Genomic DNA, 27,150 nt, shown 5'->3' with positions numbered 1-27,150 from the left:
ATATTATTCTTAAAGTATATATATTTCATAATTTCTTTTAGGAAAATAAAACAATTGTATTATTAGTTATTTGTGTACTTAATTCAAACAATAGTTTAATCTACATCATGGGATATGTCGTTTTCTCCGCTGTCAGCACTTTCAGTGCGCTCTATTACTTCTTCCAGAATCTTATTTATCCATAATCTACTATAGGACACCTGAAAAATAACGTTAATTTTATATTGACAGCAAATGAATGTACAAATTTTATACAAAAGTCTAGCCTGTTCAATTTGTGTGGCTGTATTTTACTTGAAACGTGAAATACCACAATTAAATTATCGGATACTGGCATGCATAACACCCTAATAAATCATAAAGAGTCCTAGGATCTCACAGTATAATACTGTGATGACTGTAGGATTCTCTCTGATTTTAAGTTTAGAGCGTACCTTTGCAAATATTCCTGGCTTGGATTTGTACGCGCATTCCTCAGTTCCAGAGAAAAGTGCTATTCCATATAACGTGCCGGCGCGATTTAGGCCACTAAAATGAACTGCTGGGTCACCCGTGTCACCCTGGTACATTAATAGAAAGAGCAATTAAAATTACAAGTACTTAAATAAAATAAAAAAAAATAAAGTTGTTTCTGTCAACAAGTCACTGTGCATACATGGTTGTTTAAAGGGGCTTACTATGGTACCTATAGCAGTGATAGGATACGAAGGGAAGACACTAATCCTTAGAGAGGGTGAGGTATATTTACTAATGGGATCTGACGTACCTGACGTCGACCGCCACATGGTTTCCTTAAGAAACCATCTGGTTAATTTCTCTTGAATTTGCTATTGTAACCAGACTGATTTCAAACTCCCCTATTATCCCTCCTGAACATAGTCCTCCATTATAGATTGTCATAAAGAACGGGACCGAACCTTATGATAGTTTACCAATTATTTTTCCTGTAGTTGCCATGCTTGGCAGGTGGGTTGACAACCGCAGTTTGGCTATTAACAATGTTTTAAGAGAAACACTGCTGTCCATCTCTTGGTCATTAAATTCTTTTAATTGCCTCTTATGACACCCACGAAAAAAGAAGGGGTGGCCTTACATATACGCTCATCTAGTACTAAATTCTTTGATATCTTTGTTTATAGTAAAAAAAACCTATTCCTCACAGCGCACAGAGCGACTCCTTTAACGATACTCTGCAGGCACATGTGGTCATGTTGCAAGTGATAATCATTGCCGTATATCAGCCGGCATTCGGCCCGAGGAACTTCCCTCACAATCATGCGTCTCAGCTCCTGATTTTCGCCTTCCCGTATTTGTCCGGATATCTGGAATAATGTAATAAAACAACAAATAATACAGATACAACAACTGAAACAACATATAGTGCAAATAAAACAAGATATAATACAAATAAAATGAGATGTAATACAAGTAATACAACATATAATACGAATAAAACAACATATAATGCAAATAAAACAACGTATAATACAAATAAAACAACGTATAATACAAATAAAGAAACAAAAAATGGATGGATGTAATAAAACAACAAATGATTTTATTAGTTATCTAGCTTCTAGACCTCAATCTAATTTGTGTTTGCCTTTTGACGACTTTAGTGGCATAACTTAAGGTACATTATTGGTTTGTCAAAAAAGGTGAGGTGAGGAAAAAAAGGGTCTCAACAGACGGACAAATATATTGGCAAAAAAAGGGTCTATTTATCCTTTTGAGGTGCAATACCTTAAAAATGAACTTCTAAATCGACTGACTATATTACACATGATGGAAGACATTAGAGAAAGCTTACAACCAGCAATTTATAGATACGAGCTGAAACGTAAGTTAAGTTATGACCTCAAGTGGTAATTTTTTTTTATTTATTTATTTATTCATTAGTACAAATATGTGTACATGGAGGACTTAATGCTAAAAGCATTCTCTCCCAGTCAACCATAGGGAAGTGTCAGAATACTCGAATGCGGTACTAGTAATAGATGGCGATCTTAGCGAACCAGCGGTTTAATACATTCGCAATTTTCGTTCATTCCTCCATCATACAAACATTTGTCACACAGGCCTATACATTTTTTATTGGTAATGGCTGTATGTTTACATACATAATGTGTATTTGTTTATAATAAAGTAAGTTTTTTTTTGGTCATTTAGTACCTATGTTATAAACTCCGCTTAGTTTGGGACTAAATACTTAATTTTAAATAAGACATCTGAATATTATTAGTAAAAATATTACTATTTTTTTATAATACGAAGATAGCAAACAAGCATGCGACTCATACGAAAGTAAACGGTATCTCAAAAACGGTATCGAACCCTTAAGTCTTAGGAGAGATTTTGCCTCACTCTGCGTGTTCTACCGCCTGTACAATGGATTGTGCTCAGAGGAATTATTGAATTCAATACGATGCCCACAGCCACTTTCTACCATCGTACGGCTCGCCATCGACAGGGAGTTCATCCTCATGTCCTACAGCCTCAATGGTCGCGTACAGCGCGGTTTCAGAGATGTTTCCTCCCACGAACACTCAGGTTGCAGAATAAGCTCCCTGCCGAGGTTTTCCCAAGAGACTACAGCATTCATCAAAAGGGGGGTAAAGAGGTTTTTTTAGGATCGGCAACGCACGCGTAATACCTCTGGTTTTGCAGGTGTTCATAGGCTACGGTAACCACTTACCATCAGGTGGGCCGTATGCTTGTTTGCCACCCCAGTGGTATAAAAAAAACGGTCATTGTAGCCTATGAAAGCCTGCAACCCGAGGGTTGTCACGCGCGCGTTGCCCACCCTGAAGAAACCTTAATACATCCTTTTTGAAGAACCCCATACTGTAGTCTCTAGGGAAAAACGTACTTTCAAAATAAATAAAAACAACACCTAGTTTTTTTTTTATACTGCTATGATGACAAACAAGCAGTCCGTATGATTGTAAACAGAATTACCGTCACTTATGGACACCTGTGATACTAGGGATGTCACGTGCGACCGTGTCGACCGTGAAGGAACCTTAATAATTTAGTTCAACAAAACATCTAGTTCCAAAAATTAAATAAAAAAACAGAAAACTAAAGTAACTTGTAAAGGTTCTTTATATTTTTAAATTTTTTAAGAACTTCTTCTTTTAAGATCTTCTTAAGGTTTATTAGCCATATTGGCATTAAGTATTCAATAAATATATTTTTAAAATTTTTAAGAACTTTTATCTTCTTATATCAGCCATATTGGCATTAAGTATTAAATAAATTTATGTCATCTATTACTTTGGCTCGATAAAAATAGAAATTAATTTATTTTATTGATAATTAATGCTCCTTTCCACTTAGGGTTTGCTGGAAGAGAACTCTTGCAGAGTTAAGCTAGCCTGGTGTATATATTCATTTAATATAAATTATAACACATTGTTAAAAGTTACATACTTTTGTGTACAATAAATTATAAATAAATAAATAATTTCAATCAAGTATCGATATTACCACGGATCCATATCCTGTGACGATTGTCTCCCCAAACATGGCTGGAAGGTCTGCGTCGGCAAGTGCCAGCGCTACCGGCTGCATCCGACTATTCGGGGTTATTGCTAAATTTAACTAAAAATAAAAATAAGTTCCTTCATTACCAAAAACAAAAAGAAAAACAACAATTTTTTTTATACCACTGAGGTGGCAAACAAGCATACGGCCCACCTGATGGTAAGCGGTTACCGTAGCCTATGAATCCTGCAATATCAGAGGAATTACGCGCGTGTTGCCGACCCTGGAGAAACCTCTTTACCCCCCTTTTGAAGAATTATCACATTATAATTGTATAGTGAAATGTCTGCATTGCTCTCAGTCAGTTAAGGATATATTCCGAGTTACCGTATGGTCAACCCTTCCTTTCACACCAAAACAATTCTGAATGGGCACAGCCCATTCAGCTTACTTTTAATACGGCTATGATCATGTATTTGCACAGTTCCATTTACCTCTTGAGATGGACACGAAACAATTTTAGGATGGGCACAAACCACCCGGTTCAAGTTAAGAGCACCTATGATCGGCATTGAGTGGTACCTCGCTAGGAGTTACTGGACTCCGGTGTTATTCCTCTGTTCCCAGTAAATTCACGCCATATCCCACCCTTCAAACTGAAACACAGCCATGCAAACACAGCTGCTTCACGGTTGTAACACGAATGGGACAGAGGTAGCCAAGCAATCGACTTTTGTACGAAGTCTCCCTCTGGTAAAACTTAACTTACACGTAATATTACAATTTCTAACCTGAATTATAGCCAGATTGTGTTCCGGGTAGTACTGGTCCATTCTATATTCCGGGTGCCTCTTGATATCCGTCACCGACAGTATTTGACCACCGAAGTCTCTAAATACAGAGCCCATACGTACTGACACTTCTTCTTTTGTGACGCTGATTAAAATAAATTATATCCATTGAAAATACAACTAATCGGGGGGAAAGGGATTGTTAGGAATGGACATTGACACCCCTATTGTTAGCAATATACCCTATTAGGTCGATCTCCACATGGTTCCCTCTGGAAATCATCGTGAACAATTGTTATTGAATTCGTCACGATGGGCCAACTGACCTGCTTCATCCTCACCTATCATCCTTCACTGGTGCCCCGCCGGTGTATACCGATAGCGCGGGTGGGGTTATCATTCCATTATCACCTATTAAAAAAATACAACTAATCGTACTAGGCAAATATTTGAACCAGTTTGAAATGCAATATCTGTGATTTTTTTTTAATGGATGATAATGAAATGGTAACCCCATCTGCGTTATCGGTATACACTGCTAGGACGCCATTGGGGGATGATAGATGTGGATGAAGTGGTTTAGTTAGCCCAACGTGACAAATTCAACAATGAAATAATCACAATGGTTTCTAGGGGCAACCGCGAGGAAATCGACTTGATAGGTTATTTTGCTAGTAATAGGGTTGCTTATCCCCATTAATAACAATTCCTTTCCCCCAATATCTGTGCTTAGGAATCTTAAAATTTTAGTATTCATCAATATTTCAGCCGTTAACTGTTCACTGCTTTTTTTTATACAACTTAGAATGGCAAACAAGCTGACGGCTCACCTGATGGAAAGTGATAGCCGTCGCCTATAGACATGAGCAGTACCATGGACATAACAGAGTATACTGTTTCGCCCATGATACCACCCATGCGTTGCCATTCCTGAGGACTCGGGTGTTATTCCTCTGTACCCTGTAAATTCACTGCCATATCGCACCCTTCAAACTGAAACACAACCATGCAAACACAACTGCTTCACAGTAGAAACTGAACATAAGCCTTCTCCATAAGGGGAGTTTTGCCAGTAGTTATCACGCTTGGCAGGCTGGTTGGCAACCGCAGTTATACTTTTAGAGATGTTTAAAGAGGGACGCTGCTGCCGCATCCCTTTACTATTAAATTCACTTAGTCGCCTCTTTGTACACCCACGAAATCCAGAAAGGAAGAGGTGGCCTATTCTATACCGGGACACACACGGGAGACTTCGTACAAAAGTCGATTGCTTGTGTACCTCTGTCCCATTCGTGATTCTACCGTGAAGCAGTTGTGTTTGCATGGCTGTGTTTCGGTTTGAAGGGTGGGATATGGCGTGAATTTACAGGGTACAGGGGAATAACACTTGAATCCTCAGGAATGGCAACGCATGGGGGGGTATCATGGGCGAAAAAGTATGTGTGTGTACTGTTATGTCCATGGTACTGCTCATGTCTATAGGCGACGGTTACCATTTTCGAACAGATGGGCCGTCAGCTTGTTTGCCATTCTAAGTCGTATAAAAAAAAATAAAATAAAAAATAATCTAGAAGATGAAAAGAGGTAGTTATTAAAATTAATTAAAGATAATTAATATCGTTACTTACTAGTCAAAACATTGTGCAGCTGTGAGCACCCACTGTTTGCCGACCAGAGCTCCACCGCACCAGTGCTTCCCGTGTAATCTGACCAACATTGTAATAAGCTGTGATTCGTGCCTTTGCCATTGAAGGATAAAAAGTATTTTAAACCTACGATATGCTTCGTTTCTATAGATTTGGATAACATTTAATAAGCATCTTTTGCAGGGGTGGACAACCGGTCTATTAGTCCAACAACGGACTATTAGTCCAGTCGATCGTAGCAAGGCAAAATTTTGCTAATCTACCGGGAGATGGTCAGACTCAATACTCATACTAATATAAATAAGTAGTTATTGAGAATAATTTTCAGTTTTAAGTTATTCCTCTTAAAAAATAAATAATACTACAAAATTGTGTACTGAACTATGTTGTTTCTTTTTATTGGCGATTTTAAGAAGTAAATATATTAGTAGATCGCATAGGGTTTCGTCAGTAAATAGTAGATCTTGGGTCTAGTCAAGTCGGCCACCTCTGATCTAGTGTATTCGACCGCTTGTACATAATCCGTTAGGATTGTGTTTTGAGAAATTATTCGAAATGATAACCACAGCCACTTTTTATCATTGCACTGCTTGCCTTTGATAAAATTCATTCTCATACGCTAGAACTTAAATGGCTGTGTACAGTGCGGTTTTAGAGAGGTTTCCACCCGCGAGTGCTCAGGCCATGGAATTAAGCTCTCTGCCCTGGTTTTCTCTACAAAAATTCTTCAAAAAGAGCTTATTAAGGTTTTTTTTAGAGTCGGCAACACGCATGTTACACTTCTGGTGTCGCAGGCGTCCATAGGCTCGCCGTCGGAGTCTCGGATGACTTCAAGGGGGTTCCCCGCGGTTACGGCAATAGGTGGACGAGGAACACCGGGGGGTTTTAGCCGGTAAGAGTCCGGCAGTACCCACATATCTCCCTCGAGGTATGTGGGTCTGGATGAAACATTTCCCCTCGACAAAAAAAAAAGGCGTCGATAGGCTACAGTGATCATTTATCATTAGATTGGTTCTATGCTTGTTTGCCACATTTGTGGTATAAAAACCAATGTCTCCTTTAAATGCTGGTTTACTGTTAAGCATCGTGATGTTTCAAACCCACCTTCTAAGCAATTTCTTCTCATTTTTATTGCGGTCCAATTGTTCGACCCGTATTTCTTTTTTTTTTTTTTTATTTATTAAATGGTATATACAACAGGTTACAATCAATAACATTATAAACATTTATATAAAGATAATAGTATGAACTAGATTAAGACCCAGACAGGTGTACACACAGCATGGTTAAAGCAGTTGGCAAACAATGTTAAATTATTTTTGCCGAGAACCAGTTGTGTTTGCATGGTTTTTTTTTTGATGGGTGAAAAGGGAATGGTAAACACGCATTTTTTTTTAACGTCAGGAAAAATGCATCATGCAGATCCACACAGGTTAGGGCCCGTGTGGGTACTGCTGGACTCCTACCGGCTAAACAACCTGACAATATACCTCCTAGTCTCTTTAACGACAATGGCGAGGGATCCCCTTCGCAATCTACCACGACATTGCCAGAGACCCACCAAAGGGTAGCTCTGCTCGAGTGTGCAGGGTATATGCTGCACACCGTCCACACGATCCTCTTCCCACCTGGTGAGCTTTAGATGCCCCTAAGCATCCGCCGCCCCGAGGATCAGTTTTGGAGTCCATGTACACCCAGACAAAACTAAGTGTCCATCGACTCTCCCCCCCCTGCGGCCTGCATCGCATTACCGGCCATCGGAGGGCGACACTGTTTGGTGGCGCCCACTCGATGGTCAGCCCTGCGACTGGCCGCTGCACAATACCTACAACTAGGCGACAGCGCAGTGCACGATCCAGACTTATGGCCTGGCTGACCACATCGGAAACACATTCCGCTGCAGTCAACCCTCGCGGTGCACCGCTGGCCCACGTGACCCGTGAGCAAGCAGCGGTAGCATCGAATCGGCCTCGGGTCAATGGATCGCACACGCATGGTAACCCCGCCTGCGCTAACGGGATACGCTGGTGACCGTGACCAGTCACCAGCGAAGGGTGAGAGATGAGAATGAAAACAGGCCAGTTAGCCCATCATGATGAATTCATCAGGAATTAACCATGATAGTATCCAGGGGGAATCGCGAGGAGGTCGACCTGGTTGAGTATATTGTTAGCAATGGGATTTTCAGTCTTCATCACTAACAATCCCTTCCCCCGTGTTTGCATGGTTGTTTTTCGGTTTGAAGATATGACAGTGAAATTATGAACATCATAGTGAGGCTAATTATGGTGCTGTATACTGTCTATGGAAGGGGGGAGGGGGAAGGGATTGTTAGTAATAGAGACTGAGAATCCCATTGCTAGCAATATACAAAACCAGGTCGACCTCGTCGCGGTTCTCCCTGGAAACTATCATGCTTAATTCCTGATAAATTCATCATGATGAACTAACTGGCCTGTTTTCATTCTCATCTTTCACCCTTCACTGGTGCTCCGCCAGCGTATCCCATTAGCGCAGGCGAGGTTACCATACCATTTTCACCCATCAAAAAAATGTCTATGTCTATAGACGGTTGCCACTTTCCATCAGGTGGGCAGTCTGTTCGCCATTTAAGTATCATAAAAATAAATAAGCAGCTAAAGTAGCTGCTTTAAAGAGTACCAGAGTAGTGTTACCTGATGGAGACAGTGTACGGATAGTCCTCCAAGCACACAAGTCCAGTTTCCGTGGTCAATCTCTTCCTCCGCACGTGTGTTAAATCGTCCTCCGTTTTGGGTGGGAACTCGCATTCTAGATCCGCCTTTGAAGTCGTAAATGCTGTGTACAATAAATGCATATATTTAGTTTTAAAAACAAATAAGAATAGATCCTAATAATTTAGAACTTAGATCAAATAACATTTACATGGAATTTATTTATTGTGTTTTTATTTATTTTTTATGATTTCCCTTTATCCCTCAATTCATGTTTAAATAAACACGGCCAAGTGCGAGTTGCACTTGTACACCGAGGGTTCAATAAATTTTTTATACAAAAAAGTTTATTTGTACTTTAAGACATTTACTTTTTTGCAAATTTCAGAATTCTAGATCAACAAGACGTACTCTATAGGTTTTGACTTCCTTACAGTTTGTTTTATGAATGATAAATGGAATAGTAACCCCGTCTACGCTATCGGTATATGCTGGCGGCTCACCAGAGGTGAAGATGAAAGCAGTTCAGTTAGCCTGTCGTGACAAATTCCTCAAGAATTAATTACGATCGTCTCCAGGGGGAACCACGTGGAGATCAACCTGATAGTGTATATTGCTGGCAATGGGGCTGTTAAACGCCATTACTAACAATCCCTTTCCCCCACTCCCTTACAGTTGACGAAATATACGTTATAAATGGCCGTATCTTTAGATTGTGTTGATTTAGAAGTTTGATTTTTTTTACAGCTTCAAGGGATTGCAGACTTATTTGATACTAGCGGCCCGCCCCGACGTCGTACGGGTGGACATTTTTAACATTTTCCTTCACTGCTCTGCTCCTATTGATCGTTGCGTAATGAAAAGTATACTATAACCTGCCCAGGGGTATGAAGAATAATTGTACCAAGTTTCGTTAAAATCCGTCGAGTAGTTTTTGTTTCTATAACGAACATACAGGCAGACAGACAAAAATTTTACTGATTGCATTTTTGGCATCAGTATCGATCACTAATCACCGCCTGATAGTTATTTTAAATAAATATTTAAATATATTTCATGTACAGAATTGACCTCTCTACAGATTTATTATAAGTATAGATTAATTACTGCTTGATATCTCCACGCGTTTCTGAGAAAAAAAAGGGTCTCAACAGACGGACAAATATATCGGCAAAAAAAGGGTCTATTTATCCTTTTGAGGTGCAATACCTTAAAAATGAACTTCTAAATGGACTGACTATATTACACATGATGGAAGACATTAGAGAAAACTTACAACCAGCAATTTATAGATACGCGCTAAAACGTAAGTACCTTAAGTGGTAATATAAAGTTCTAACTATTTCCCGCGGTTTTACCTGAGTGAATTATTATTATTATTACCTCAGTCATTATCCGTCCACTGCTGGACATAGGCTTTCCCTTTGAGGGTTCCCCAGGTTTGATAATCGCGTTGGTCTTTATTAATTTTTTTTCCCAAGGTTTTCCCAAGACACTACAGTATGGGGTTCTTCAAAAGCGGGGTAATGAGGTTTCTTTAGGGTCGGCAACGCGCGCGTAATATCTTTGGTATAGCAGGTGTTCATAGGCTACGGTAACCATTTACAATCAAGTGGGCCGTATGCTTGTTTGCCACCTCAGTGGTATAAAAAAAAAAATTAATAGGATTAAAACAATGCAAACTCTTACCGCTGTTAACTTTAAACCTACTGATATTGAGTAATGATATCCAAAACACCAAGAATCTGTTACACACTACCATTTTCGTTTCCGTCTAACCATTACCTACAATCATTTATGATTGCCCAATAACCGAGTTCCACACAGCGCTCTCCTAAGCAAAATCTAGCTATTAAGCTCATACTATTGTTAAATGAGAACAATGCTGTAATTTCTAATACAAACATGCTTAATTTAGAAAGCTGATGAAAGATTATTAAACATATCGCTCTAAATTTTTATCGTGCTATAAGTTCATTAGATTAGGTAGATTTTTCTAGAGTACTTGTAGTTTTTCTTTTAATGGATGATAATGGAATGGTTACTCCGTTCAATTGACGACGAAAGACCAATTATGTGTAGTACTATCTAAAACAAAACTGATGAAAGACAGTATATTTTGTAAAGCTGTAATAATTTATAATAAATTACCAAAACATATACGAGGATTGACTGAGGTAAATGTTTTTAAAAAGAACCTTCATGACATGTTAATAAATAAATGTTATTATAGCCTGGACGAATATATCAATGATAAAGATAAATAGTCATCATTTGTAAAAAATAATGTCTCATATAAATATATTTTGTTTCACTGTATAATTATAAATGTTATGTTTTGTATACTGTTAACTGTTCCATATATTGTACGCTTATGTAGCACGACATGGAGATACTATTTAACTGATATAATACCTTAATTTGACCCATGATCCACAATAAAGACATTTGTATTTGTTCGCGTTAACGGTATTCACTTGCGAGGTAACAGTGAGGGATGATAGGTGAGAATGAAAAGGCAGGTTACTATCATCGTACGGCTCGCCATCGACAGGGAGTTCACCCTCATACCGTACAGCCTAAATGGTCGCGTACAACGCGGTTTCAGAGATGTTTTCTCCCACGAACACTCAGGTTATGGAATGAGCTCCCTGCCGAGGTTTTCCCAAGAGACTACAGCATGGGGTTCTTCAAATGGGGGGTAAATAGGTTTCTTCAGGGTCGGCAACGCGCGCGTAATACCTCTGGTATTGCAGGCGTTCATAGGCTACGGTAACCGGTTACCATCAGGTGGGCCGTATACTTGTTTGCCACCTCAGTGGTATAAAAAAAATGTTAGTTAGCGCATCGTGATGAATACTCCTGGAGTTCAGGATGATGGTATCGATGGTCGACCTGACAGGGTATATTGGGGGGAAAGGGATTGTCAGTAACGGATACTAGCAATATATCCAACCAGGTTGACCTCCTCACGGTTCTCCCTGGAAACTATCATGGTTAATTTCTGATGAATGATGGGCTAACTGGCCTGTTTTCATTCTCATCTATCACCCTTCACTGGTGCTCCGCCAGCGTATCTTGTTAGCGCAGGCGGGGTTACCATACCATTTTCACCCATTGAAAAAAAAATGCATTTCAGGTCGTCACTCCATCTAGTGGGGCGGATCCTACACTACTATATACATTACTATATTTAGGTCTAATATTTGGTAACTTAATACCTAATTACTAAAATGTTAGTATTTATTTAATTTTTATTGTTCTTAGGTTATAATTGTGATAATATATTAAAGACTCTGCAAAGAAACCTTTAAGATAAAGTCTAAGCCTAGACTGAATTGTAATTAGTAACTAAATGTATTTTGAATCATAATCACAACATTGGATCGATTAGATAGTGTATCTGAACAATGCTAGCATTGTATCTAAAGCAAGCATTGTGTATCTAAACTAAATATTGATTCAGGTCTAGGTTGAGTTGCCAATACAATGCTAGATGCGATAAAATTGCAGTGTTTTTTACAACCTTGACATTGGCAAAATCATCGGAACCCCGATGGAGCCTTATTATAACAAAAGGAAAGACTTTGTACAAAAGTCGATTGCTTGGGTACCTCTGTCCCATTCGTGTTTCAACCGTCAAGCAGTTGTGTTTGCATAGCTGTCGGTTTGAAGGGTGGGATATGGCGCGAATTTACTGGGTACAGAGGAATAACACCTGAGTCCTCAGGAATGGCAGCGCATGGGGGTATCATGGGCGAAACAGTATACTCTGTTATGTCTATGGTACTGCTCATGTCTATAGGCGACGGTTACCACTTTTCATCAGGTGGGCCGTCAGCTTGTTTGCCATTCTAAGTTGTATAAAAAAATAATAATAATAATATTCAATCAGTAAAGACGTGTATTTTGTTATAAAATCCTCTGCAATGGAAAATGAACCTTATTCAATCAATATCAACAGTTCCCATTATCAACAATGCCTTATCCCTCCTAGTGACCCCGTTTTGTCTTTTAATGCATGATAATGGAATGGTTAATCAGCCTATACTATTAGTATACACTGTTGGAGCAGCAGTGGGAGATGATAGACGAGAATGAAAGCAGGTCAGTTGGCCCATAGTGGCGAATTCATAAAGAATTAATAAAGATAGTTTCCAGGGGAAACCGTGTGAAAGTCGACCTGATAGGATATAGCCCCAATACTAACAATTCCTTTCCCCCTTGGTAACCCTGTTTTTTTTAATGGTTGACAATGGAATGGTAAACCTACCCACGCTGTCGGTACACACCGACGATGCACCAGTGAAAGATGGTAAGTGAGGATGAAGCAGGTCGTCCCATCGTGACGAATTCAACAAGAATTGTTCACGATGGTTTCCAGGGGGAACCACGTGGAGTTTGACCTAATAGGGCATATTGCTAGCAATGGGGATGTCAAACTTCATTGCTAACATTCTTTTCCCCCCTGGTAACCCTGTTAGGTACAGAACCTCTTGAACATGTCTTCAACTGATCGTAATTGCTTACCAAAGCAACAGCTACTGAGAAATACTGTAAATAACTGTCAGGTTGACAGGATGTCATTTACATAGTATTTAATTGTTCACGTTTCACAATAATATTATCACAATTATACACAAACCGATGCGATAGCAATGAGAAATTATTTATTTGCACAGTATTACGCAAATTGTCTTTACATATTTACATGAATAATAAATATTAATATCGTACAACATGTATTTGTATTGCGTTTTTTATTTAGTATCAAATCACGAGGTAAAAACCAACAACAATGTTAAGTAAATTACCCTATTTTAATAATGATTTAGTCAAATAAAAAAATGGACCAAGAATAGAGCCCTGAGAAATACCCGTTTTCAATAGACTTAAAAAAGAAACAGGTTCTCAATTCGATTGTATATTTTAAAGTTTGTCATTTCATAACTACGTCAGTTGTAAATCGATTGGAAAATTCTTTTTGTTTGAAATGTATAATATAATATATATGTACTTACAGATTAGTGATACAGAAATTTTATCAATATTAGTTTAGTAGTTTAATTTTTAAACTAAAATAACATTTCCCTTGATAATAACGTTTTTATAGTGCATCCATAAAGTTTGCAGCGCATGGACGGATGACTTCTATGTCATCAGATGCAAACGGATCGCATGTTTTTTATACCGACTGCGTGGCAGCAGTAACAGCATTCTGTGGGCATTATGTAATAAATACGATAGCCCGATCCTCTCATTGTGTGTCAAAATTATTATAGGGGCCATAAAATGATTTTTGTATTTTTTTTTTCTACTAACATAGTTTAAGTCAATTGTTAGTAACAAAAATGGATTTTTGTAATCTATAATAAAGAATTATATAATTAAATTAAATTAAATAAGTGTTGATATATCTTGCAACGTCCAATTTTGCGGTCATCTGGAGGAAAAGGCTAAGATGGCTTCCAAAAAGTTAGGAGTGCTCAATAGATTGAGACAGTATTTCATGCCGGAACACCGCTTGAAATTGTATAAAGCTCAAATCAGACAATCTTAAGTTAATTTCCGATTTCGTATGCGAAAAACGTATTGTTTGCAAACTAAGATTTATAAATAATATGTTTACTGTGATATATAAATAATTTATAATTTACGTTGTAGTAATTTATTGTAAATATATTGTCGACAAGACGTTTGCCTATTTCAAACAACCGCACTATCTGGTTACATTACGTAAAAGCAAACAAATGTTTGTCTGTTTGTGGAGAGCATGGACAGTCTATTTTTAGAAAGTACCTGTTGTCTATTTAAATTGTGTATTGTTATTAGGGTTGCATCTAACAACTTTATTATTTTATATTGATTAGTTTTTATATTGTATGTTGTGGTAATATTGGTCAATTCCATTTCAAACGATCTCTGTTGACGTATCGTTGATTAAAACAAATGATGCTAAATAATACAGTATTTTACATTTATTGTATCAAATATAATAATTTCTATAGTTATAAATTTATTTATTTATTTATTTTGCACTTGACCAAAAGGAGACTTTGTACAAAAGTCGTTTGCTTGGGTACCTCCGTCCCATTCGTGTTTCAACCGTAAAGCAGTTGTGTTTGCATGGTTGTGTTTCGGTTTGAAGGGTGGGATATGGCGTGAATTTACTGGGTACAGAGGAATAACACCTGAGTCCTCAGGAATGGCAACGCATGGAGGGTATCATGGACGAAACAGTATACTCTGTTATGTCCATGGTACTGCTCATATCTATAGGTGACGGTTACCACTTTGCATCAGGTGGGCCGTCAGCTTGTTTGCCATTCTAAGTTGTATAAAAAAAAACTTGAACTATTTATAAAGTTATAAATACAGTTAATTTTAATGAGAAGTGATACAAAAGGCGCCCGTATCGTTAAGCAATCTCTTCTAGACAATCTTTGGGTGGTGAACATTGAGAAAAAAGACAAAAGGTGGGTGGCGCACTATACTAATACTAATATATATATATACATAATACATATATACACATATACATAAATATATACGTAAACATACACATACTTAATAGTATACTTACAACAGAAGAGAATTAAAGTGGAAGATGAAGAGAGAATATGGGAAAATAATACTTAAAGGAAGAGTCAGTAGGACTTAAAGGAGGTTTTGAAGCTAGCGAGAGATTGAGTCCTCATCAGAATCCCTTTTGTTTCGAAATAAAATTCAATGAAATATCGTATGTTGTTTTATTTAATTACTTAAGCGTTTAATCTTTTTTTAAATAGTTTACCTATTTAGGTAATCATTTCTGATTCACACATCTATTTAGATGTGTGAATCAGAAATGAAGTTTAAGACGACGATTCACAAGTGAATATAGAAAAAAAAGTAACTCGATTTTATGGTTTACATTTTTATATTATAATTTTTTATAAATTTTGATAACTTATTCTTTATGTACGTGAATAAAACAATTCCAATGTCTCTATTACACATCTCTTTAATAATTATAAGCTTTCACGAATTTAAAACAAAAGATTTTTTTGTGCAATGTTTGATTTTATCCTATTATATATAAACCTATTGCATTTTTAATTAACATCACTAAATTGTATTTGTTTTTATAATTTTTTTTTATCATTATTTTTAATATTGTTTTTACAGACAGTGATTTGAATAAAATTTTAAATAAAGCCACTAATAAATGTTTATAACTGAACCAAACATTGGATAAATTCACTAATAAATTTTCAAAAACATAAACAAAATATTGTAAACCACAAAATTTACTATAATTAGGCACATCCCTGAACTCTTTTATTATTATTATATGCCTATATAAAAGCGCGTTATATTCAGTATAGTATAATTTTTAATAGGTGATAAAATGGATTGTTACTAGTTACAGTGATTTATTTTTTTTAATATTTTATTTTTATATATAAATTATAGAAAATATTTATTATATTACATTAGTATAAATTTAAAATAAAATGACAGTTGACAGTGAGATGCCGCGTAAACAAGGGACAACGCATATGCAATGGATAATAGCGATACTAGGTAATATATTATGTTTTAGAAAATCGTGTTATAAGCAGATTTTTTAAAACCCACTCAAAACATTTATTTATTTATTTATTTATTCATTAAAAATAATTATAACATTATGACAGCAAAAGCCAAATCAATGTTATAAACCTAGTGTGTTAACATACAAAATTATAATAAAAGTATTTAACCCGATTCCAGATATTTCTGAGCCGCTTCTAATATCTTTGGCAGGCTAATACTAAAAATATCATAAATATATCTAAAAGTCTAACTGCTGTTGCCAACCTGCCTGCCAAGCGTGGAAACTACTGGCAAAACCCCCTTATAGCGGAGGCTTACGTTCAGCAATGGTCAGTTAGCGGCTGATATCCTTATCTTCGCTGATGCCTATTCTTAGACCATTAAGCCTCCCATAGGTGTCGTAAGAGACGAATAAAGGTGTTATTCGTCTCTTACGACACCTATAAGAGAGGAAGGATAGCTTATATCATACCGAGCATTATATTTATTTCAGCCCTTAACTGTTGAACATTAGTCTTCCGTAAGGGGAGTTTTGCCAGTAGTTGCCACGTTTGGCAGGTGGGTTGGCAACCGCAGTTAGACTTTTACATATGTTTCAAGAGCGTTATATATATTTATATAAATTATACTTATTAGAATTAACTTAATTTAGACTATTTCTAAAGTGAAAAAAGTGTTGTCCTCCTCTCTCGTACTCGCTGTGCCCAACACGGTCCATAATTGAAATGTTATCTACAAATTATATTATGGAATGCAATAAGAAATAAATAAATTTAATTGCAGTCAATACAACAACACTCACATATGGTATACAAGCCGCCTGGATCTCGCCAACGACGAAAGTGTTACAATCGGAAACGTCGTTAGTGGTGGACCAACCGATATCTGATGCGAGTTGGACATTGATCGCCAGCACGATGCCTCTAATGGCAGTTTTTGGAGTACCGATATGCTCATATTTAGCAGACAAGTATGGGAGGAAAATGGGCATTCTGGCAATTGCTGTGACCCAAGCAGTAAGTATTTCCTTTTATGGTTGCTTAGTTGTATAAGTTGTTAAACTGTAGGCGTAGTATACAACGACTACTAGAGGGAGTGACGACCTCAAATGCATTGCAGGGAGTCAGTGGATGCAAGTGGCTCAGAACTGTTCCTTAGTTAGACCGTTCAGCAGTGGACAGATAGTGGCTGAGATGTTTTTTTTTTATATCATTGAGATAGCAAACAAGCATACGACCCATCTGATTGTACTGTAGCTTATGAACGCCTGCAAACCAGAAGTATTACGCGTCAACCCAACCCTGAATATACCTCTTGATCCCCCTTTTGAAAAACCCCATTCTGTAGTTTCTTGGGAAAACCTCAGTAGGGAGTTCATTCCATAACCTGAGTGTTCGTGGAAGAGAACATCTCTGAAACTGCGTTGTACGGGACCATTTAGGCTGTAGGGTATGAGGGTGAACTCCCTGTCTATGGCGAGCTGTACAAAGATAAAAAAAGGCTGAGGGCATCATATTGAACAATTTGATATTAAATTGAAGAGATGGAAAAGTCTGTGTTAATTCAAACAGAACACGTTAAATTATGACAGAAGAAAAAAGGAAGAATTGGTTATTGAAAAAATAATGATAAAGAAAAAATTTGATACCTGATATGATCAGATCTAACCGAGAAAGTCCCAGCATAGAATGGGCTATCTCTTCCTGTCCCGTGGGTGCCGAAAGTTAAAACTAAGGGAACATGTAAAGATGGACAGTTGTGACCCTCTTAAAACATCACTAAAAGCTTAACTGCGGTTGCTAACCCACCTGCCAAGCATGGCAAAACTCCCCTTCTGGGGGGGATTATGTTCAGCAGTGGACAGTTAACCGCTGATATGATGATAGTAGGCCTAGAGGTGAACGAAAAGTTTGTAATTTAGACAAGGGAGATTTTGTACAAAAAATCGATTGCATTGCTACCTCTATCTCACTCGTGTTTCTGCATTGAGGTAGTTATGCTTGCATAGTTGTGTTTCGGTTAAAGGGAAATAAAGCAGTAAAATTACATGATACGAAAATATAGCATTGTAATCTTCAGAGAGCCTAGCAAAGTTGCAATCGCTACCAAGCTTTAAGATTTGTATAATCACTAACGATGTCGAAAGTAAAATGGTAGGCAATGTAGATAACATTTGCTAAAAGATCGCTTTTCCGATTTTTTTTATCCAATAATTGAATTAATCTGATCTTTCGATTCAAACGTCAAAGTATCGATAATCGCTATGTGACGTCATGCCATAAATGTCATTTTGTATCTACATATTTTGCTTTTTATTTCGAAAATTTTACCATTAACTTTTAATGACCACTTTTAATTGTCAGGAATGGCAATGCATAAGCGGTATAATATTATATTCTGTAATGTTCATGGTACTGATCATGTTTATAGGTAATGCTTAACACTTTTTACTAGACAAACTGTCAAATTGTTTGCCATTCTAAGTCATCATCTTCCTACCCTTATCCCAATTATTATTTGTGGTCGGCATAATATGGTTTTATCCATATTACAAAAGGATTTAGCTTATAGTTTTACGACCGGCCGCCTGCTTGACGTCAACACTCTTTGGGAATTTTGCCATTCTAAGTATCATAAGAAAAAGAGATGACTATAAAGTAGGCTCGAGAGAATGGATTCCACGTAGTTTTTATTAAACAAGTTAAAAAATCTATGTTATTTGTGAATCGTCATAAATGTAAGAAAGTCATTGTTATTTGGCAAGATCATCTACCTCAATTGGTAGCAGCCATATAAATGAAAGTAGAAGTAGGAAACTCATAATAAAAAAATGCATTAACTATTCTATAATTTTTGCAGTTATGCTGGATTATAAAAATAGTAACGACAAGCGTACCTGGTCTCCTCATAGCCAGAATCTGTGCTGGTGTAGCGGCTGGGGGCTGTTTCTGCATCACTCCCATGTACGTGAAAGAACTCAGCCAGGACAACATAAGAGGCCTGCTGGTATCTCTAATGGGGCTGAGTCAGAATTTGGGATTTTTCTTAATGTACGCAATGGGAGCGTTTCTGGATTACTACACGCTATTATGGATCGTGGTGTGGTTACCTTTAGTGCTGATAGCGTTGCTTATAAAGATTCCGGAGTCACCTGCTTTCCTGATAAAATCAGAAAAATATGAGGTAACAATATCTTTAGTTAGTTAATATAAGTTAATTAATGTCGATTGAAATATATTTGAATCGAAGCATTTGGCGTTCCATTGTTTCTGCCTACCCTAATGGGAGACAGGCGTGACAGATATGTATGTATGTATGTATGAAATATATTTTTAAATTCATGGAATACTTGTGAATAATTTAAAAAATTTTCATGCTATACGCTACCATTGGTTAATACATACATTATTAAATACATACATTATTAAATACATACATTATTAAATACATACATTATTAATACATATATTATTAAATACATACAGTAAATGTCATAATGTAAATAATAAACATAAGTGTTTTGAAAATCCTCTAGAGCCTGTCTATTACCGTATCTGCCGTGTCTACCCGTAGGCGGCTGCATCTACTATCGCCTTCTTTCGAGGACTAAACCCAGAGGATAAAGAAGTTGTCTATGAAATTGACTGTATGAAGAACGAAAATATATACTTCAAGTCATTGCCTGATATCTCTTTAATAAGCATTCGTGAGTATTCATTGCTATTTCTTTCATACTCAGGTTTTATTATTGATTAAAAACGATATACTTAAACCAAGACTGTAAAAGATAGATAGATACTCTTTATTATTTCCTCCAGAAGATTAAAATAGTAAACTTATTAAAAATATAAACAATAACAAGAAATAATCACAATGAGAAAACAATGGGCGACCTTATCGCTAAAAGCGATCTCTTCCAGGCAACCTTTGGATGGAGAGGAGTAATTATAAACGGTTTGATCGGAGGCACAATAATAATATAGATTTATTTTCTCTTCGTGTATGACTTCTAACATTTATTATCCAGTGTTTGTAAATTGTTTTTTATTCTTTTTCAGTAAAAAATAAACCATGGCGCAAAGGCCTCTTGCTTCTCTTGCTGGTCTTCACGTTTCAAGCGGGCAACGGCTGTTTTGCCATTATAACTTATGCGTCGAGTATCTTGGTTTCGTCTGGAGTCACTATCAGTCCAGACATACAGACACTTAGCATACCAGCCGTGATGATTATCGGCTCAGTATTTTCTATAGCGTGTGTTGAAAGAGTAGGAAGGAAGGTGAGTTAGTTTTTTTTTTTATACAACTTAGAATGGCAAACAAGCTGACGGCCCACCTGATGGAAAATGCTAACCATCGCCTATAGACATGAGCAGTACCATGAACATAACAGAGTATACTGTTTCGCCTATGATACCCCCTATGCGTTGCCATTTCTGAGGTCTTAGGTGTTATTCCTCTGTACCCAGTAAATTCACTGCCATAGTACTTACAACATTAGTTGATGCATTCGTAATTGAGAAATAGGTACCAGAAATTAGCAGTTTAATTTGGGACAAGTGAAATAATATAGTTTTAGCGCAGTATAAGTAATAGAAGAATAAGTGAGAAGAAGTGGCAATGGGCTGGTCACATAGTTCTAAGAACCGACAAACGATGGGGAAGAAAGGTTCTTGAGTGGCGACTCTGTACAAGAAAACGCAATGTAGAATGACCCACTACTAGATGAAGCGACGATCTTAAATCAGTCAGTCAGTTAGGAAGTGAATACATGTGGTTCGAGATTGTTCCTTATGGCAGTATATGTGGGAGGGCTACGTTCAGCAGTGGACACTTAACAGCTGATAGAGTTTCAGTAACTGTTAAATACGTAGTTCAGTTTGCTTGATAAATTAATGATTGTTTTGACTTAATTTTAAACTTTGTACTATTTTATATGAAGCAATATTGAAGAATACAAGTTTGCAAGAATGCAAGTTTCGATTTTCTCAACTTGCAAATTACCCAAGATATTTATAAGACCTAAAAGCGATGTAGGTAACAACCAAACTCACTTTCATATTTATAATATTGGCAAGGATTACAGGTATCCTATTTTTAGGGTATAGTAATTATTTAGATACTTTACTATAATGGTACAACCTACCGTCACTACTACCAACATAATAGAACGACCAATCCGGGCCACTCGCGGGCATCCACCCGCTCGTTATAAGTAATAGGCACTGGCGCCCTCTACAGTAGTCTTACGCCGGCCGCCATTACGTTCGCATATGTACTTAGACCTAGAGCGCGCTCCCGCCATTGCTAACAACTGTGTATTACTTGTTGCTCGTATTAAACTTGTTTTGACAATCGGGGTCTTTCAATTCACAACCCACGACTCTGCTATATCTCTATAGTACTTTTTTATAATTAATATAAGAGTAAAATACTGGCTTAAAAGTATGCTGAATAAACTCTTTCAAAATTTATAATCTGCGAAGAATTACAGGAATCCTACTTCTAGAGTAGAACACTGACTTAAAAAGATGCTGGATAAATTCTCTTTCTAATTTATAATATTAGTAAGGATAGGAACATTTTATTATCAAGATTATTTTACGTTTCAGGTGTTATTGGTGACAACTTTTGGCATAACAGTAGCGTCGTTCCTGTGCCTCGCTTCTATAATGCTGGTACAGCACCAGGGCGGCAGCGTCCCGGGGTGGTTGTGCGTGATCGCCATAGTGGCCGCTGTGTGGGCGTACGCTGCAGGCGTCGCGCCAATTCCAAACGTCATTATGTCTGAAATGTTCAATTTTCAAGTTAGTATCTGGCCTTTGTCGTAATTACATTTACTGTCCTATTAAAAAAAAAAAACTTAGGAATTTATACATTTTAATTTGGCAGACGTGTTTATATAATTTTAAATTATTAATAAACTCTTTAATAATATAAGACATACAGTTATAAGACATAATATAAGACAGGCCTGCGATCCTGGTGTAGTAATCACTTATTGGTAAATGTATAAAATAAATATAAGACGTCGTCGTCATACTAGCCGTTAACTGTCTACTTGTGAGGTTCTGTCAGTATTTGCCACGCTTGGCAGGCAGGTTGGCAACTGACTTGATACTCGTAATGCACATCTTTCTTACAAAAAACTGCTATAATATTATTTTACGTATAATACTTGAAACGAAAGAAAATATAATGAAATATCATGATGCAATGGGCTTATTAGATACAAATTTTGACATATAATTTTCATCTAAAAACATTTTCTCGAAAAAGGTATTTATTGGGGTGCGGGGTCCTTAGCCGATAGCGAACCTTTAGGCAGATGCCTACATTGCCTAATAAATAATCCAGCCCTGCTTGTATTAGAAATTTGGTATATCATTTACCACTGAAGTGGCAAACAAGTATACGGTTACTTGATGGTAAGCAGTTACCGTAGCATGAACGCCTGCAATACCAGAGGCGCGTTGCTGCACCCTGAAGGAACCTGTTTATCTCTTTTTTGAGGAACCTTTTGCTGTAATCTCGTGAGAAAACGTCATATTAAAAATGGAAACTATTGAAGGGATTGGAATGAAATTTAGTATGTTAATAGATTATATACACACACACACAGAGAGAGAGAGAGAGACAGACAGAGAGAGAGAGAATAATAATAAAGTACCCTTATTTAAAGTATAATTATTAATTTTAATCTAACTACTAATTTATTTTTAAACTTTCAGATACGTGCAAAGATGTTGGGCTGCATAGTGACATACGGGTGGTTTATATCATTTGTACAATTGATTGCTTTCACGCCGATCTCAAATGTATTAGGAACGTACGGCACGTTCTATTGCTTCGCCGGAATCAACCTCCTTGGTATTTTTGTTACTCTGGTACTCATGCCCGAGACAAAAGGGAAAACAGTTGAAGAAATTACGTTGATTTTGCAGCGATGAAACAAAGGATATTTTTAGGTTAAAATTCGATTTTTTACAATTCTTTGTATGCTTTTTTTTTACCTTATTTGATTTTTGAAAAAATAAATAATTTGAATGAAACATTACGATAGACATGAGCTCTATGGGCAGAGTCCTTTGCCTTTCCCTTTGGGAAGGATGAAGTATATAAATTTGCATTGTTAAAGGAAGAGAAATGCAATAACCTATATGTTAGAGCGAGATAGACAATAGAAAAATAATATGCAAAATATCTGTGCCTCTAGTGAGAAAGGGTATAACTCAAGTTATAGCCTTTTTCTTTTTTAGGCTACTTTAAAAAAGCAAATTTTTCTCTTTCGAATGGTATAAGAATCGTAACGATATCTTTAAAAACAATAGAGATAGTAAACATGTAAAAGGCTACAATTAACAAAATATTTGTGGTAAAAAAGTCATAATTAGAAATAAAACTACAATATTTTACAAAAATTATTTTTGTAAAATGAATCAGTTCGATTTGAACCCTTTTACACCATTTAATAGCGATTATTTTTTTATAGCGTAAAATACACATCATTGTTTTTCTTCAATACTTCAATAAAATAGTTTTAATTCAACTTAAAACTATTTTCACATCATAATTTTAATATTTTTGTTAAGTGTGATTAGGTATAATAGAATTATTTTTAAAACTATAGGTTTTACACAAAAACCGACAATTTCATAAGAAAGAGGAGAAAAAATTACTATAAATGCAATCATTGACTTGTTCAATTAGCAAATAATAAAAGCAGCAGAATTTTTTTTCTTTATTTAAAATAGTTTTTTGGCTCTCCTGAAAAGTGACCATTTTGAATTGAACCCTTTCTCACTAGAGGCACAGATATATGGAACTTGATCGCCGACGGAATTTTGAAATAAAATAATGTAATGTAAACCTAAAGATCTTCATAATACCTTTGAGTACTAGCTTAAAAGTAGATTTATATTTTTTTGGTGTCAAAATTAGTAATATATTGGAAATATAAAGAAGTACCTAATATCAAAAGAAGGGACAGTATTTGAATACCAAAGCATTAGTTTAATACGAATAAGTAGTTTTTTTTTATACCACTGAGGTGGCAAACAAGCATACGGCCCACCTGATGGTAAGCGGTTACCGTAGCCTATGAACGCCTACAATACTAGAGGTATTACGCGTGCGTTGCCGACGCTGAAGAAACCTCTTTACCTCCCTTTTGAAGAATCCTGTAGTCTCTTGGGTAAACCTCGGCATGGAGTATAAAGTTTATAATAAAACAAAGTCTGCTAATCATTCTGGAGTTTGATTTATGTGAGGACTGCCTTTAAAGTTGTGTCGTTTAAAATAAATATAGACAATCTAATAGATTGTAACCATTTATTCAAAGAATTTTTCAAAGAATTCACCGCGATATTTAATATACTTTTGCATGCGTTCAAAATAGTTTTTAAAACATTTATTCCATTCCAAAGTGGGGGTAGTCAAAATGGCCGATTTGTTTGTGTCAACAGCTTCTTCGATTGAGCTGAAACGTTGACCATGAAGACTGTTTAATTTTGGGGAACGCAAAAAAATCGTTAGGGCTTAAGTCAAGGCTGTAAGGCGGATGATCTAAAATTCAGACATTTGGGTGCTCAAAAACACGCGCGCTTCACTTATCCAAAAACGGTATTATTTTATCTGTGGACAATAATAAACGAAGGTCTAATAAGCATATTTTATCTGTGGGTGTCGTAAGAGGCAATTAAGCGAACTTAATTGAAGAAGCATGGTTAGCAGTTTGTCTCAATTTTTTTTTTATACAACTTAGAATGGCAAGCAAGCTGACGGCCCACCTAATCGAAAGTGGTAACTGTCGCCTATAGACATGAGCAATACCATGGATATAACAGAGTATACTGTTTCGCCCATGTTACCCCCCATGCGTTGCCATTCCTGAGGACTCAGGTGTTATTCCTCTGTACCCAGTAAATTCACGCCATATCCCACCCTTCAAACCGAAACATAGCCATGCAAACACAACTGCTTCACGGTAGAAACACGAATGGGACAGAGGTTCACAAGCAATTGACTTTTGTACAAAGTCTCTAAAAGCCAAGCTGCTGTTGTTACCTGGCCTGCCAAGCGTGATAACTACTGGCTAACTATAATATACTGGATAACTAAATCTCCTCCCACCTCACCTCATATCACTCACCACCTCATATCCTTATGTACATAGTCCTATATACAGCAGTAGATAGAGAACACCTGATATGATGATGATGATTATGTAATTTATATATGTAAATATCTGATAAACTTCGGTGGCCGAAATAAATGATATTATTATTAAGTCCCTCTTGTACACATATCTTGTACTATAGAAATAATATAAACATGAAAGTTTGTAAAGAGATGTTTGAATGTTTGTTATTTTATTTTTTTCATGGGAAAGGAAGGATGCCATATATTCTACTTACTACTATATATATATATATAAAATAATCATTAAATACCAATACTTACCACTCCTATACTGGCTGTCAGGATACCACAATACTTTCTTCCAATCGTGTTCAACAGTACACTGGCTATAGGATTCCCAACCAAGGCACCTATGCTATATATATATATATATATATATATATATATATATATATATATATATATATATATATATATATATATATATATATATATATATATATATATATATATATATATATATATATATATATATATATATATATATATATATATATATAATATAGGTTGATATCGTAGCCGTGAAGAAATAAATTACTTCAGGATATAATTTTTTTATTTTACAAAAAAAAAAAAACAATTCAACAATCAGTCCCATTCATGATCCGTACCCGATCCAAAGGTCCCCAACGCGGAAATGCCGCAAAGGACACTTGCGGCATTTCCGCGTTGGATTGCCAGAGATATCCTTTGAGCCAGATACGAACCAGAACGGCGGCGTTATTTTATTACATTTAAACGGATATATTTATAAGTATAACTACTCATAATAAACTTTACTAATGCTCGGTCAATATTGTTGAGATACGCGTACAGTTCGAAAATATCAACATTGTATACATAGGTATATATGGTAGACACATGTGTTATTTATTTTAATTGTCACACACAACATTTTATTTTTTATTGCCCTCATTAAGGTATTAATGCATAATACTTTCACAATTGCATCACCCACATCAGTGTTACTCAAACTTTTTCATCGCGCGACCCCCTCAGTAAGTAACAATATTTTGCGACACCCTACCATTTTCACCCATAAAAAAAAAACACACTTATTACCACTTATATTATTTTTTGCACCTTTTAATTAACATTTATAATTATTAATATACAGTAAAAAGAGAAACTAATGATATAATTCTCAACATCATCATATCAGACTTTAACTGTCCACTGCTGAACATAAGTTTCCCTCTTTGGGGGATTTTACCCGTAGTTGTCACACTTGACAGGCGGATTGGCAACCGCAGTTAAGTTTTAGAGATATTTTAAGAGGGACGCTGCTGCCCATCCCTCGTCTTCCTTAGTTACTCAATACCAAACTCAATTAGTCTTTGGTGATGCTTTAAGAAGGACTCTGCTGGCAATCCCTCGACCATTAAGTGTTTTTATTTTATTTATACCACTGAGGTGGCAAACAAGCGCAAAAACTTCAACCACTGGCCGAAATAATGTCAAAACGCTGAAGTTTCCAATGCATAGTGCAGTCATGGCGACTGTAGACGCAAACGACTTCATCTGAAATTTTAAAAAGAGCTTCTTAGTGTTTCTGATGCCCTGGTATTTTTTTATGAAATGAAAATATTGAGTAAACACATATATTTTGGAAAATAATAATACAGCCCTTGTAGTTTTAACTGCACGCGGCCGCCCCGATCTTTTCTGGTCTTCGATAGAGGAAATGTTGTAGTATCTGTTGATAGTACGATATACGAACATACGGCTGATACCAAGCTTTTGAAGTGTCTGGAACACG

At 36.4% G+C, this 27,150-nt stretch overlaps 2 protein-coding genes across 2 annotated transcripts; one reads left to right on the top strand and one right to left on the bottom strand.

The window, feature by feature from the left end:
• Positions 1-60: 60 nt before the first annotated feature.
• Positions 61-10,470, bottom strand: LOC113515924 (trypsin-7-like). Its single transcript, XM_052892104.1, has 8 exons — positions 10,306-10,470; positions 8,599-8,740; positions 5,906-5,983; positions 4,278-4,422; positions 3,490-3,603; positions 1,161-1,322; positions 435-560; positions 61-200 (listed from the first exon to the last, which is right to left on the bottom strand). The coding sequence occupies exons 1-8, from the start codon at positions 10,376-10,378 to the stop codon at positions 96-98; spliced, it is 945 nt and encodes a 314-aa protein (XP_052748064.1). The 5' UTR covers positions 10,379-10,470; the 3' UTR covers positions 61-95.
• A 5,514-nt stretch (positions 10,471-15,984) lies between these two features.
• Positions 15,985-24,437, top strand: LOC113511108 (facilitated trehalose transporter Tret1-like). Its single transcript, XM_026894701.3, has 7 exons — positions 15,985-16,182; positions 16,978-17,210; positions 19,054-19,377; positions 19,768-19,900; positions 20,253-20,470; positions 21,803-21,997; positions 22,922-24,437. The coding sequence occupies exons 1-7, from the start codon at positions 16,113-16,115 to the stop codon at positions 23,138-23,140; spliced, it is 1,392 nt and encodes a 463-aa protein (XP_026750502.2). The 5' UTR covers positions 15,985-16,112; the 3' UTR covers positions 23,141-24,437.
• Positions 24,438-27,150: the final 2,713 nt, after the last annotated feature.

Source organism: Galleria mellonella, unplaced genomic scaffold, assembly GCF_026898425.1.
Source record: "Galleria mellonella isolate WM207_F2 unplaced genomic scaffold, CSIRO_AGI_GalMel_v1 utg109, whole genome shotgun sequence".
In the NCBI taxonomy this organism is placed as follows: Eukaryota; Metazoa; Arthropoda; class Insecta; order Lepidoptera; family Pyralidae; genus Galleria; species Galleria mellonella.
The sequence above is the reverse complement of the archived record's forward strand: the minus strand, read 5'-3'. Positions and strand labels throughout refer to the sequence as shown.